Source organism: Typopeltis vanoorti, chromosome 6, assembly GCF_054136105.1.
Source record: "Typopeltis vanoorti isolate ZY-2024b chromosome 6, IOZ_Tvanoo_1.0, whole genome shotgun sequence".
In the NCBI taxonomy this organism is placed as follows: Eukaryota; Metazoa; Arthropoda; class Arachnida; order Uropygi; family Thelyphonidae; genus Typopeltis; species Typopeltis vanoorti.
The window spans coordinates 1,757,400-1,774,413 of NC_143554.1; the positions used below are offsets into that span (position 1 = coordinate 1,757,400).

A 17,014-nucleotide genomic window follows, 5' to 3' on the forward strand; every position below is an offset into this window, starting at 1 on the left:
TATCAGTCATGCGACAATCTTTTTGCCATTGCCTGGCAGATAGATTAGATAAATTGATGGTTTATAGCCTTGTCTGCATGGCCACCTGATCTAACTCCGCTTGAGATTTTCCTCTGGGATTATGTAAAGGACACTGTGTATATACCGTTATTGCCACAAAATGTGGCAATGGTGGTATATCTTTCCACATTTTGTGGCATCTTGCTTGACAGTGTTATTATTAACATCTGACCAGATGGAGTTAAAGAGGTCTACACTCTCTCTCATGCACAAAAGATTAATGAAATGCATTACCTAAAAGTGTGGTGAGCACCACACTTTTAGGTAATGCGTTCTATTGACCAGTCACTCTTGATGCAAAGAAACTACTTCTCATTCCACTGCTCACATGCTCTTTATACAGCTTTCAGCAATGGCCTCTAGTTCTACCATTGCCTCCCTCTACTCCATAAAAAATTTCCTCCACATTAATGTGATAAAAATCCCTTACCAATTTGTATGTCTCAATCATTTCCTCTCTTTTTCTGTTCATAACATTCTGTAAGTTGCACTCTCTCTCAATCTCTCCTATGAGGAGACATTACATCTAACATTACATTGACCTGCCACTACTTTGTGAACTTTCTCTGGACCCTCTCCAGTATTGTACATCCTCAGGCTCTTGAAAACCAGGTGACCAAATCTCTGTGCAGTAGTCCATATGTGGTCTGCTCAAAGCCTTATACAAGGGAACCATAACCTCTTTCCTTGTGCATGTCAATGTCCTCCTCATTAATGCCGTAATCCATTGGGGTGTTCGTTCAATTTTAGCAACATGATCCCTAAACTTCAAGTCTCTGTCCATCATCACTCCCAGATCTCTTATCTCCTCCACTTCCTTCAAAATTTCTCCGTTAATTTTATACTCTGCATCCCAGCCTTGTCTTCCAAAATTCAAGACCTTGCACTTTACATATTAAACTGAAGCTCCACTTATTTACCAATTCGCATAGTCTATTTAGATGCAGTTCATTCTATTTGATGGATAGCATGGGTGTGCTAAAGGAAGATTTGTGTTTTAGCTGATATGTGATACTTTACTTAATATAATATAACTGTACATTATATTATTAAATATTTTATATTATATTAAGTTATGAATATATTATAACTTAATGTAATTTTTCTACTTTAGTTAATATAACAAAGTGAGAAATGCGTTACATAAGGGAGATGTATATACAATGATATATACATAGTTATATGGGTTATGTTACCTGTATAGTAATGTATATACATTACCCATATATGGTACTGTTACACCTGATATCTTAAGAATGTACAATTCTCAGCTATCATGGTGTAACATGAAGAATAAATAAAATAAAAAACCCTGCATAAAAGATAATAGATGAATTAATTAAAAGGAAAAGAAATATTCTTGCATCCAATAAAATATATAAAATATAAAGATGTTTGTTGAACTAACTAACAAAAAGAAAGAATATATTAATGTTATAATATGATATAAAAGAGAAAATTTAACTAAATAAGACAGAAAAGGATTAGTCATAAGAGATGGTATGTGAGAGGCTAGAGATTAAAATATTAATTAAGTTCATAGAAAAATTTTGGAAAGGGGACTAAGTTAGAGGCTAGTGAAAGAAAAACAACAGACAATCGCTTAGGGTCAATTCCCGGATCGAGACATCATTATGGGCTCGCCGACCAAAGGACGTTTGGCAGAAAAACGCCACCCTAATTGGTCGGTGAAGTAAAATCAAGTAGGGGGCAGAGAAAAGAAGTTAAGGAAGGTGCCGTTAGGAGAGCAAGTATAAAAGGGTTGGAAACCCCACCCCACGAGGGCTTTTTAAACTTTTCAGGCTTTTAGACCTTTTTGGGTTTTTGGTTTTGTTCCAGGAGAGTTCTTCGCGAACTCCTTCGTATGGGTTTCATGGTGTTTTCCTGAGTGGCGAGATTGGAGTTATATCTCCGTCATCACAACACGGAAACAAAAGTGAGCGGAATTTCGGTTCCGTATTTCCTATGTAAGAAGTGAAGAATGCCATATAGTCGAGGAAAAGAAAGCATATTCTTTGTGTTTCAACTTCAGTGACAACCACGAAAAAGGGAAAGCTGTAAAGAAATCGATATCCACATCGCGAGTTGCACAGCCGTTATTTAGACGATTCAAAGTGTGTCCTGAATAATGAAAGGTAAAGACCGCGTAGGCATAGTTCAATTCAAAAGGGAACATAGGAGAAGCAGATTATCGGAGAGGTTATACCAGGATACTTCAATCAGAAAAAGATAGAGGCCCATATGGAAAACTCAGGAAAGAAAGGTACTGTAAATTATATCTTGTGTTAACTAAGATTCGTCTGTATTAGTTATCATTATTCTAATACTGAACTGTTGAAGTGACCAAGAAAACAATACTAGGACTTTAGTATCTGACAGAATATATTGAAAGTAAGCTGGCTAGTGTTAATGTTATATGAGTAATTAAGTGTCCTGAGAATTTTGCATGTCTATTATATTGTATAAGAAAGTTTAAATGTCATAGTTATGTGTTAGTGCAGTAAATGGTTTAGTTAAGCTACTTAAGTTCGGATAGTTAAATTCTTCTTCTTCAACGCGTTATTCCCGCTTCCTATGCAGGGTCCGCGTGTTACTTTAGATGCGACTTCTGGTTAGTACTACTCCCAACCAACCCGTTGCCTGGTCTGCCGCTGGGGGGGGGGGGGGGGGGATATATTTTTGACTGTGGAGGCGTATGTTCACGGGCCGATTTGCCTGTTTGCGGGATGAAAAATGCCAGATAAACTGGCGGAAAAAACCCTACTGACCGCACCCAAGACCGGCTAACTTGGCTATGCCTGAGGAAGATCCTCAAATTCTTCACGTCTACAACGGGAATCGAACCTGGGACACAAGTTTGGATAGTTAAATAGTGTGAATTAACCTTATGTCCATGTCATATGAAGTTATGTGTTGAATGTGTATGGTGGCATGATCGTAATACCCATTATAGGATCATAGCTTAATTATTTATGATAAGCTAATGTCAGTTTGTAAAGATTTAGTATAGCATTGAATTGAGTAATAACTAAAATTTGAATTGTACCATGTTAAGGAATTTAATGAACCTTTTGTCCAATGATAAAACAGTTGCCTGAAATTGCTGTCCAATGCACCACTTGAAAAATTATGAACCTAATCACGCGGGAAATTAATGTTTTAAGAAATGAGATAAAGTGTCACGACTGTAACATAGTTACACTTTCTGACATATTTTAGTTTTTTTTCCTTGTTTTTGTATATAATATCTTAAACTAAATGTCCCAAAAGACGCAGTATAATACAAATATTAGGGATACTAAGGGGAGAAATAACTTGGATATTAGTAAAAATTTTGGTGATATCTTGAGCATAGATAATAGTAGAACATAGATAAGTGGAAATTATTAGATAGAATAAAAATCATAAATTGGGACACAACAGTACTAATGTACTATAGGTTGATCAACCAACGTATGGGCTCAACATTAAAAAAAAAGTATATGCAGTGGTATATTTAGATTTAGCAAAGGCCTTTGATAAATTGCCACACGAGAAACTGGTAATTAAATTGGAATAGATGTGGCTGGATAATAGATGAGCACACTGGGTTGGATATCCGTACTCTGATAGGTATCAACAAGTTGTGTGCAAGGTTCAAAAAAACCCAGTGGAGATAAGTAACTAGTGCTTGTCCTCTGGGTCTGTTTTTGGTCAGGGAAGGTTTGAATGATATGCAGATACATCGCAGCTGGGAAGATTGTGGCCAAACAAGAGGACTTGAAAATTCAGGAAGCATTGGGGTGTGCAGAATATAAATTTTCTGGTTGATATCTTAGAGGAGGTTGAGGAAATAAAGATTTGGGAGTGATGGTGGATAAAGACAAAGTTTAGAGGAGACATTGCTATGATTGTGAGGACAGCACAATAGATTAGGGTAGTGATGCAGAGGACACATGTAGGAATAGAAGATTATGGTTCCATTATATAAGACTTTAATCAGGCCACATATAGATTACTGTGTACAGATTTTGTCACCTGGTTTTCAAACAGGTGAAAAGATATTGGAATTGATCTAGAGACAATTACCTAAAGTTGATTTTGAAGAAAGATTGAAAAAAAAATTCAATTTGCAGAGGCTAGTGGTTCCCCCTTCCTCCTCATTAGGAGAAGGAAGGGGTAAGAATGATTTGGGCATATAAGTTGGTGTGGGGTTATTACCAGATTAATGTGGAAGGGGTTTTTCATAGAATAGGAAAAGACAGAGGCAGAACAAAAGACCATGTCTGTAAAATGTAGAAGGGGATGAACAGGTGGGAGTGAGGAGTATATTTTTGCATGGAGAGTAATGGGTGATTGGAATACACTGCCTGACTTTAGAATGGGTGAGTGCAGAGGCTGTAAATGTCCATAAGGCACAGTAGGATGAGCAATATTTGTGAAATGGGAACCTCCCATGATGAGTCTTTTAATTCTGTGGAGGCAATACATATGATAATAAAAGTCAATAAAAAAGCACTGAGCAACAAATGAACTATAATATTATTTTGACAAGAAGTCTTATGAAATCTTTATTACTCTTAATCCAAGAAATGGGGATGAAAGTTTGTAATTTTCATGAATATTTCATATGTTACGTTAATGGCTGAGGACTCCTCTGTCATTCCTCCATGTGAGGCACCTGTTCATGGTAGAGAGGACTTATATCAATGGTATTGGCCTTTTTCATTCTTATTCTTTTTTTATGCTTTTCTTTCCATATTCTTTGTTCTACTTCTCCTTAGTCTTTTTTTGCTATGCTGTCTTCCAGATTATCATCACTGGGATACAGCACTTTGCCACCATGTTTATCCTGCGGTGTGACACATACATTCAAAAAGGGGGATCCTGGTAGTCCTGGATAGCTCAGGACTACCAAGATGGGCAATCCTGGATAGCCCAGCTCAGATCACTCATAGTGGGCTTGCCTGCAAGGGTCATCAGTTGCAGTAAGTCTCCTTCCCTATGGTCTAGGGACAGGCTCAAGGCTTGCTGTGGTGCCAGTATGGTGTCTGGGGTAGCCCAGGCTTTTTACTCCCGAGTACAGGCATTGCTTGCTGGAGAGTGGGCATTCATATGTGACTCTATGGTGAGTAGGTAGATCTACCACCAAACTAAACTTCTCCTGAGAATGAACACCTCTTCATCATCCTGTTTATTAAGGGCCCCTCAACAAGCCCTAATCAAGTCAAGAAACCATCAAACATATCAAATGAAAACAAAATAAAAAAACATAAAAAAGAACATAACATCAGAGATAGCAACAACAATACCAATGTATTTATTACTGCACTCAGCTGGTGAACAGGCACTTGGGAAAATGTTACCCTTCATCCAGTAAGGCTGGCAAGATCATGTAAATCAATAAAGAGACTCTGTTCATGGGTATATCCTGGTAGAAACAACATCACAACCTCAATCACCACACCTCCTCTGTGCAACATCTGTTGGGGAAATACAATCATGGTCACCTCCCACAAAATGTTTAACTACTCTCAAGGAGTAATATCAGAGTGGAATCTTCTTGGCATACCAGATGAAAAGATCTGCTCTGAAATGAAGTAACAACCTTGATGGAGAATACTTATATATAGAGATCACCTTGTCCTCACCAGGAACAGTATCCTTACTTTCACTATTCCTAAACTGTCATAATCTGTGTAAGCAGGATAACTGTTGAGTTAGTCTTTACGTCCCAAACCATTTGTGCTATGATCTATGCCTAATGTGGCACTAAAAATCGTAAGTATAAAGATTAAGTAAAGGGGATAAAAATCCCTTATTCTTTTTCAGCCAGTATGCGAAACTCTAAGATCGATAACTACGATCTAAACATTTCATGCTGACGAACTGTCGGCGGATCCAAGCATAAGTGACCACTTGTTTTGATCCAAGAGTAAGTGATCAAAACAAAAAAACTCTTCTGTGTTGATCTTCGTCTGGTTAACCAATTCTCTCTCTCTCTCATGGTCTGATTTGGCCTTTCTTGCCATATTAGTCATCCTTCCTACTTGCATTCTGTACTGCTTATGAACACCCTCCTGTCTGTATTCCCTCCACAATGTTTTCTCTTTTTGTTAGAAAGATGTGTCACTGTTAATCCTAGAAGAAGCAATAATCCTTTTACTTAAACAAATAAAATAATCAAAATGACCTGGATTTTGATGTTCACCAAACTCTATAGCAGTGGCAAACCTGATCAAATTAAACAATAACCAAACTTGGGAAAAAAAAAAAAAAAAGTAGTGATCAAATATGTAATAATTATAGACTGATTATTCTTCTGTTCTACTGTTACCAAATCTTTATAAAAATAATATAGAATCAACAAATAATATTCATGAACAGCTAATAGAACAGGCTGACTTTAGAAAAAAACAGCTCAACAGTTGACCATATCTTTACTCTTCATAGCTTGGCTAAAATTGCATATGTCAAAGGGAAGAGACCTCTGTTTCTGTTCTGTGGTATTTGATTCTGTCAGTACTTATTCAGATATTAACAAAGAAAAGCATAGACTTTGAAATTCTAAGAATCATTTCAAACTGTTATCAAAATACAAGTGAAATAGTTCAATATATAAATATCTCAGCAAAAACACTTAATCAAATGAGGAGTTATGCAAGGATGCCCATTCTCTCCTGCCTTTTTAACATTTTCTAATTTTTTAAAATTCCATTGTCCCCCCCCAACAAAAAAGAATAAAAGTCAGTCCATAGACCAATCACACATATCATATACACATATGATGTAGTAATTATAACAAATCTCCAGCATGCAAAATTACAAGATAGATTGATTGCAAAAATTATGATATGAATAATATTTAAGTAAAACAAAGATAATGAAAGACACCCAGAACATATACAGATAACTTAACCATGAAAGCCGAGAAAAAGTTAATGGTGTTAATTACCTGGAAGCATATTTGACTTAAATTTAAATGACATAGCAACAATAAAACACACTCTCCTCAGCATGAACAATGATGAATAAACTTCCTAAAATTTGGTAAAAGAACAAAATTCCTATAACTCTAAAAATAAAATTCTACAAAATTATGCTATAATCAACAGCTCTATAGGACAGAATCCTGGACCTTTAAAAAAGGAAGCAGAGAGGAAACTGTTAACTTTGAAATGAAATGTTTCAGGAAAATAAACAGAACTCATTGGACAGGATAATAAGACTAGTGCACAAATGCTGCAAAATTTTAATATTCTCAATTCAAGAATTCTTAACACAGTCTAAAAACATCTTTGTTGGTTTGGCCACATTTTTTCCCATCAAATGGACAAACTCCCTTGTCTTTTGTTTGTGAGCACTGTGGAGGGTATAAGACTAAGGGGAATGTTAAAATTGACCTGGGATCAAGCCATTAGAACTGCATTGAGTTTTCAAAGCTGTTGATATATGAAAGAGCTTGCTTTGAACAGAGAAGGTGTTAAGCACTTTTCCATGAAGGACTTAACCAGTTAGGGACAGAAGAGAAGAATGCTGTGCTTGCATGTATCAACAGTTACAATTGATAGTAAAGTTAAGAGAAAGGTGGGTTTTTGTCATCAGACAAAACCCAAGAAATCAGATGGTAATACTTTGAGCAGTCAGTATTACTGACTGCTCAAAGTATTACCATCTGATTTATACTTTTTGCTAACAAGTCATAATGGAAATCAAATCCAAGCACTTATTTTTCAACAGAATTGAGTATATAATTATTTCATATTACTCAACTGCTAAAAGCATGCTGCTCTCATGGTTGAAAGGTTTCTCTCCACCGAATTCAGAGACACCAGCACTGTGCATTGAAAGATACAACCACAAGTCCACTTAACATAGCTGAATGTTTGAATACTTCATTATCAAATGTTAAAATTCAAAGGATTCATTGATGGTATGAATATTTTACTGTTATTAAAAGCAATTTCTAACACTTGTTACACTTGAAATTACATTCTGAACACTACTTTATAGTTAGCATTCATCAAAGGAGATGAAGTGTGAAATTTGCTCAGTAGTACAAACTTTTGTTTGCCTTTTACTTGGAAAGTATGACATCATAGATTTTCTATGATGTCATACTTTCTATGATGTCATAGAAAATAGATTTTCTATGATGTCATACTAAATAAAGATGACATTTCATTTAGCTGAAGAGTTGCACCATTATGTTCAACTCTAAAAATCTGTAATTTCTATCAATATTAAATATATTTTCTGAAAATTTATGTTATGTATTTTAGTTATATGTATTTTTTGCTTTCTTTGTAAGGGCGAATTTTGAAAGTAATTATTTATTGTTTAGGCTAGTAATTTTCTAAGAGCTTTTCGCACCATTCCTGAGGCATCTGCTTTAGGACTGATTATATCAGATTTAGGAGATACTCGTAAAAGAGTTAATATTCCAAGGCTTGTTCAAAGTTGGACAAGATTTATGCTTCAACAGATTCATACGGTATGTAAAAAATTACCATTATGTAAACAAATTTATAAGATATTAATACATGTTTTTGTATAGCAGAAGTTTTAAGTAATTATATGCATATAATCACTGCCATTTTTTTTTAAAAAAGAATTATGTGAAGTAATTATCTGTCACCTATTTATGTACATAATGATTCTAATTAGTTAGCATTACATGCAAAGGAGTTTCTTCTCTCTTGTATGGAAATTGATTCCTTTTTAAAGTGCACCTTTCTCATACTAATATTTATTTATTTTTTTTAAAGTATTTTTCAGAATATGGACTCATTTTTAACATATGTTCCAACATAAAGATGTGCACATATTCACATGGACAGAAGACCCTAGAAATAAGAAGTCTCGTTAACTATGTTGTTGCAGACATTAAATTAAACTTGCAAAGAAATTATATTCTTGTTTAATCCTTTAACCAAATGTAAGCAGACATAGTTTGTGTGTGAAGTATCTTCATGACTAGGCTACTAATAATTTCTTGGCAACTTTCATATGTTATTATTATAAGCAATATCATCATTCTGAAATTATACGAATTTGGGAATAAAAAAAACAAGCAATCGATATTTAGTTTTCACCAAGGTAAAATTGAATATGATAATGAAAAGTGTGTAAGGAAGTTTAAAAAAGAATCAAAGTTGAGCACCTTTCAAAGATAAACTGTAGAATTCAAATACATAAATATCATTTAAGAAGGAATGATAGAGTTTGAAAACAAGAACCAAACTTTGGAGTTTCGTTGGCAGACCCAGAAGAAAATATTAATTGATTCAGCCAGAAATTCATGTAATGAGTTGTCTTCAAGGATAGAAAAATCAAAAACTCCATGGTGGACTCAGATAGTTAGATGCAGTGAGGAAACAAAGAAAGCATATTGAAAGTTCTTGACAAGTTAGTCAGCTTGTGTTCTTATTTTTGTAAGAACTTAGAAAATAAATAAATAATAATTATTATTATTCTTACATAACACCTCCAGGGAGTACAAAGACTCATCGAGGGAGGGTACCTACTCTACAACTCTCCATCTCCACCAACTGCAACTACCTTCATCATCTACACCAACGCCATCTACCACTGACCACCACCACTAGTATTTTCACAAACAAACATCCATGCCCATGGCGGGATTTGAACTTGCAGCCTTTTCGCTGGAGAGCAGATATGCTAACCAATCGGCCAACCAGGCTGGCAATATCAGGAAGGTGGCAAAATATTCTGGAGGACATTGAACAAGCTTAAAAATGGAGGATAGAAAGTACTGTAAAAGGAATCATAGATAAAGCTAAAATGAAAACTGAAATAGAAATTTCTAGAAATCTTTATCTTTAGTTTTCATGATAATGACTTTGAAAGATAAGCAATTGAAACACACAGTGATAGCATGGTGGTAGAAACTATTAAGGATGAATGAAATCAAGAGTATTTATCAGTATTTTAAGTAATAAAAGCCATCTGAATTCTGAAACGCAACAAGGTAGCTAGAGTAGATGACATTGAACAGAAATACTCAAATACGAGGATGGTCTGAAGATTTCTTGGCCTCGACCATAGATGGCAACACTATTGGCAAAATTTTTTTTTCTAAGTTGATACATCTCATAAGCATCCATGTGAAATTGCAAGTGATGCTATCCAGTAGTTTGTTTTATACAGCTGTCTGAAGCAAAAGTGTTCACTGTATCCCTTGAAATGGATAAAATTGAGTATCGTGAGGTTATAAAATTCTTTATAAAAAGAATTTTTTATTATTATTATTATTATTATTATTTTGTAAAAGAAGGTTTAATGCCAAAAGAAATTCATTCGAAGTTCATAAAAGTTTATGGGCACTTTTCTCCTCTGTTTTCGACAATTAAGAAATGGGCTACTGAGTTTGAACGTGGCTGTACCAGCCTCGAAGATGATCCACGTGAATGACATCCAAAAAGTGTAACAACACCAGAAATCATTGAAGTGCACGATATGGTATTGGATGACCGGCAAGTCAAAGTGTGTGAAATTGCTGAGACTATGGGCATTTCTAAAGAATGAGTAGGATATACTTAAGTATAAAGAGCTAATAAGCTTCATAACAGCATACATTTCCTAGGAAATGTGTTTTTACATTATGGAAAATACCTAAGAATAGTGATCTGAACTTCCCCCACCTTTGCAACGAGTCGTCCGGTATTGTACTACGTACTAGGATCACTTGCATTGGCTAACGCTAGTTTCGCCGATACTTTATAGTTTTACTATATTCGGCAAGAAACTCTCTAATTCCAATCTTTGAGTTTCTTATTCGGTTTTAAAACTATGTGGGATTTAATATCCCCTTAATTTTAGTAATGTTTTCATTGCCGAATTGAAGCTTATTAGCTCTTTATACTTAAGTAACTTAATGGTTGCACCTGTTTGGATAACTCGTTTGCAGAGTATATAAGTTCTTTTCGCTATACGCTTTGGTATTTAGGTCTAGCTACTCACTGATGAAGCCTCAAAAAAGGCTGAAACCGGTCTGGGTAGTGACCTCCCTCCATAATGTAATAACAGCATACATTTCCTAGGAAATGTGTTTTTACATTATGGAAAATACCTAAGAATAGCGATCTGAACTTCCCCCACCTTTGCAACGAGTCGCCCGGTATTGTACTACGTACTAGGATCACTTGCATTTGCTAACGCTAGTGTCGCCGATACTTTATAGTTTTACTATATTCGGCAAGAAACTCTCTGATTCCAATCTTTGAGTTTCTTATTCGGTTTTAAAACTATGTGGGATTTAATATCCCCTTAATTTTAGTAGAGTAGGATATATTTTTCATGAAGAATTGCAAATGAAAACGCTTGGTGCAAGATGGGTGCTGCACTTGTTCACAGCAGATCAAAAACTCACTCGCATGAAAATCTCTGAATAGTGCTTGGAGCATTTTAACAAGAATAAAACTGATTTTGTGTGTCGATTTATTATTATGGATGGGACTTGGATTCACTATTATACACCAGAATCCAAACAGCAGTCAAGACATTGGACACAAGTCGGTTGTTCAGCAGCAAAGAAGACAAAAGTCTTCTTTGCCGCTGGAGCAAATCAGCAGGAAAGGTCATGGCATTGGTGTTTTGGGATGCTAAAGGCATTTTGTTTATTAACTATCTTGAAAAGGGTAAAACAATAATCGGGGAATATTATTCCTATTTAACCAGACTGGATAAAAAAATTCATGAGAAAAGACCCTGTTTACAGAATTAAAAAATCATCTTTCATCATTACAATACATCTGCCCACAAAGGTGTTTTGGCAATGGGAAAATTAAGGGATTGCACTATGAATTGTTGGAACATCTGCCCTATTCCCCAAATTTGTCTCCCTCTGACTACTATCTCTTCCCAAAATTAAAACTCTTCCTCACTGTTCAGCATTTTTCTTTGAATCAAGAGGCTATTGCAGCTGTAGAGGGGTATTTTGTAGATTTTACTGAAACCACTACAGTTACAGAATAATGGCGTTGGAACATCACTGGAATAAATGTATTAGTCTTAAGGGAGATTATGTTGAAAATAAAAAAAAAAATTGAAATTATAAATCCTTTTTTATTTTTATTGTTAGGCTGAGAACTTTTCAGACCACCCTCATGTTGAGGTATAAAATTTCACTGTAGCTACACTGCATAATTCAGAAAACCTGGATTCTGAATTATGCAGGAAGGTAAGAGGGTGGATTTCCAGTTGATTAGACAAGAGTTCCCAGTAGATTCCATTTTTAAAAAAGGAATAAAACAATGTGTGAATTATATAGAGGAATTTTTATTTGACATACCTTTAATGCCTCAAATATTAGAATTCCTAATATCCATGACAACTATCATCATTATCATCTTCAAATTTCTGATATACATCCTCAAGGGGTGTACAGGATATGATAGTACCAAATGAAAAATTACATCATTACTAACTTCCTATCTACAATTTTCCTCCAAATCAGTCTGTTACCTGTCAAGACTCCAACATTATTAGATCTTATATTTCTATCTTTTAAGGCACTTTTTATTGTATCAATCCACCTACATCTTGGTCTTCCTATGGGTCTTTTTCCTGCCAATTTGGCAGAGAACACCTGTTTTGCTAATCTTTCCTGTCTCATTCTGTTTAATTGACCACATACTACCTGAGATTAGCTCTACAACACATTCCTGGATGCTGACAATATCAATTTCTTTCCTAATATCCTCGGTTTTAATATGATATTGCCATTGATGCCACCTGTTCATGCCCCCCCTAATCTTTCTCAGGACTCTCAAATCTGCGGGCTCTAGTCTGGTCAATTGTCTTACTTCTGACCCAGCTCTCAGATCCATAAGTTAAAATTGGTTTGAACATTGTCTTGTATACAACTAATTTAGTGTTTTGGCTAATTTCTCTCTTATTCCCTTATGAATTTATTCCGTTGACTTCCGTTGGCAGAGAACACTTGTTTTGCTAATCTTTCCTCTCTCATTCTGTTTAATTGACCACATACTACCTGAGATTAGCTCTACAACACATTCCTGGATGCTGACAATATCAAGTTCTTTCCTAATATCCTCTAATCTTTCCTCTCTCATTCTGTTTAATTGACCACATACTACCTGAGATTAGCTCTACAACACATTCCTGGATGCTGACAATATCAAGTTCTTTCCTAATATCCTCGGTTTTAATATGATATTGCCATTGATGCCACCTGTTCATGCCCCCCCTAATCTTTCTCAGGACTCTCAAATCTGCGGGCTCTAGTGTGGTCAATTGTCTTACTTCTGACCCAGCTCTCAGATCCATAAGTTAAAATTGGTTTGAACATTGTCTTGTATACAACTAATTTAGTGTTTTGGCTAATTTCTCTCTTATTCCCTTATGAATTTATTCCGTTGACTTCCTACCATACCAGCTTTGTTGATTCTGTTGTCTATTTCCATATTTACCACTAAAAATCGTGCCTAAGTAGCTGAAATGTTTTACTTGTTCTATAGGTTTTCCATTCATAATGCAGTTGACATTTTCAATGATTCTGCCTATTTTCATTGTCTTTTGTCTTTTTAATGCTGACCTTCATACCATATCTGTTACAACAGTTATTCAATTTAGTCAGGGAATCTTGCAGACGTAGCGGATTTATTTAGAAGTATGACATCATCCGCATAAAGCAAAGAGCTGATATTAACATTTCCAGTTTTGATATCAGGTTTAATACCACTTTCCTTCACAATGTGATCCATATAGATAATGAGTAACAGAGGGGATAATGTACATCCTTGTCTGACACTAGATTTAACATTAAACCACCTTCCTATACTTCCTTCAATTCTAACTGCTGCCTTACAACTCAAATAAAGACTAAGTATCACTTGATATAATGCCCCATTGACACCATATAACTAGCGTTTTGAATAGCTTCTCTCTTGACACCTTGTCATATGCCTTTTCCAATCTACAAAACTTAAATACAGATCTTTGTTATATTCCCATGATTTCTTAACTATCTGTAGTAAAGTGAAAATTTGATCCTGACAGCCTCTATTTGACTTGAATCCATGTTGTTCTTCACCAAGCTTCTCTTCCGCAGTTCTTCTCAGCTGTTTCTCAAATATACTTGCATATATCTTACCAGGAACACTCATTAGAAAAATACTTCTGTAATTTTCACATTCAGTTTCATTTCCCTTTTTATATATGGGTACTATTAGAGCTCCACTCCAATCATCTTGTCCCTCTGTCCAGGCCTTCTGAACTATGCAGTGCAGCCACTGTAAGACTTTTATACCTCCATACTTGAACATTTCTGGTCGAATATCATCTACTCCTGCTGCCTTTCCACATTTCAGTCTTTTGATGGCTTTTTTTACTTTAAGTATGAATATGTATTCCTGACTGCAAGCCTGTTGAGTGTTTTTTACCACTATGCTGTCATCAATGCTTGTTTTATTCAGTAATACATTTTTCTCTGTATTCTCTAAGAGCACAAGCTGACTTATTTGTCAGGAAGTTTTGATATGCTTTCTTGATTTCTTTCACTGCCTCTTTAACTTCCTGTGTCCACCATGGAGTTCTGATTTTTCTATCCTTATAGACAGCCTCACCACATTCCTCTCTGACTGTATCAATCAGTGTTTTCTTCAGGGCTTGCCACTGAATTTCCAAGGTTGGGTTGCTGTTCTCAAACTCTCATCTTTTTCTTCAATCATGTTTGTGTATTTTAGTTTACAGTCCACAATTGAGAGCTGCTCAACTTTTATTCACTTTAAAACTTTCTTACATTATTTAAATTAAGGGGATATTAAATCCCACGTTGTTTTAAAACCGAATAAGAAACTCCAAGATTGGAATCAGAGAGTTTCTCGCTGAATATAGTAAACTATAAAGTATCGGCGACCACTAGAGTGAGCTAATGCAAGTGACCCTATTACGTAGTACAATACCGGATGACTCGTAGCAAAGGTGGTGAAGTTCTGATCGCTATTCTTAGGTATTTCCTATAATGTAAAAACACATTTCCTAGGAAATGTATGCTGTTATTACATATTACCTTGTTTATATCGCCGAAACGAAGCTTATTAGCTCTTTATATTTAAGTAACTTTCTTACGTTTCAATATGAAATTCAATTTTATCCTTCTCAAGACTAAATGGTGATCACTTCCAATTTCAAATCCTGTGTACAATCTGATGTCCTGCACCAAAGAGAAAACATCGCTGTCAACAATAACATAGTCAGACTTTTCTTATTCCTTGCCTCTTCTCTCCATGTGAATTTGTGCACATTTTTACGTTGGAACACTGTGTTAGTAATAACCAGTCCATGTCCTGAGCAGAAATCCAACAGTTATTGCCATTATTATTACTTTGCTCTTTTCTCCAAATTTTCCCAATATATTTCTGTATGTCTGGCAATCCTTTTCTACCTATTTAGATCCCCAACAAGGACCAACTTTTCTTTTTTCATTATGTCAGTTGCTTTCTCTATAGCCACAAAAAATTCCTCCACTTCTACCTCAGTAGAACCTTCTGTGGGACCATAGGCACAAATAAGTCTCATTGTCCAGTTCCCCATTCTGATATTTTCCCACATCACTCTACTTGAGACTGTTTGCCATTCAAGAAGATTAGCCTCATATTTAGTGTTGAATACTATGGGTACTCCTTCTTTTCCTTGATTGTCATTGCCTATATATAACATTTTGTATTTATTGCTCAACTCAACTCAACCCAACCATCACAACTAATGGCCTGAATTCCAGTCTCCTAGCTATATCTCATTGGAACAAGGACTACCTTCTAGGCTTCAATGCTACCAAAATTTGGTCTTGTGTGATCTCTCAGAACAAAGATTTTGCCCCCCCCCCTCCATTCAACAATACCCAGATATCCAAACACAATCAGATTTTTCTTCCTGGACTGACCCACACCGTTGATCTTTCCTGCCACAAGGAAACTATACTGACCACAGTCTCCCATAAGAATACAACCTTCAGCTGTTCAAACAAAATGTGAACAGATTCTTCCTTTTTTTTTATCTTCTTGCCCACACAGCACTAATCTGCTTTAGGTCTGTAACCTTTCATGTATGGATCAGAAATAAATAAATAAAAATTACCTACTGTTTTTGGTAACATTTATTATTAAACCAATACCGCCATGGAGGCAAAGACTCATCATGGTAGGTCCCTTTGTCATATACACAGCTCATCATACTGTGCCTTAAATACATTCAAATAATCTGCAGACACCACATTTTTAGGCAATGAATTACAATCATTCGCAAATCTCCATGCAATAAAACCCAGCTTTTTTTACTAGTGAACACCCTTGCTTACACCCTCATACAGCTTCAGGGGATAACCTCTCGTTCTTTCCCCCATCTCCCATCCTTTTATAAAAAAAAACCTCTTCAGTTTTAATCCTATAACCACCCCTTACCAACTTCTATGGTTCTATCATATCTTACCATCTTCTTCCTGTTCACTAGACACTGTAAATTGCATCTTCTCAAACTTTTTTGTATACTATATTCCAGAAACCAGAGACTACCTTAGTTAATTGCCTTTGGACCCTTTTCAATATCTTTTCATCCTTTTGAAAACGAGATGACCAAATATGTGCACATTAGTCCATATATGGTCTAATCAAAGCCTTATACAATAGAACCACAATCTCTTTACTTCTACAAGTCACTGTCCTCTGCATCTTTGCCAAAATTTGTTGTGTTGTCCTCACACTTTTTGGCAGTGTGTCCTCTAAATTTTAGATCTTTATTCATCAGTGCCTCAAAATCTCTTATCTGCTCTAGTTTGACTATCAACTTATCATATGGTATTCTATCAAAAGTCTTTGCAAAATCTAAATAAATCATTACATATATGTCACGCAGTTAGCCTAGTGGCTATGCGCTTCGCAACCGTATGCCTGGGGAAGGAGTGTCCTAGGTTCGATTCTCGTCAACGACGTGA

At 35.5% G+C, this 17,014-nt stretch overlaps 1 protein-coding gene across 1 annotated transcript in view; it reads left to right on the plus strand.

Moving 5' to 3' along the window:
- Positions 1–17,014, plus strand: part of PAN2 (PAN2-PAN3 deadenylation complex catalytic subunit PAN2) — a 717,374-nt gene that overhangs the window by 238,369 nt on the left and 461,991 nt on the right. The window contains exon 13 of the mRNA XM_090393913.1: positions 8,384–8,533. Within this exon, the coding sequence (XP_090250039.1) occupies positions 8,384–8,533 (150 nt within the window). The remainder of the gene's footprint in view (positions 1–8,383; positions 8,534–17,014) is intronic.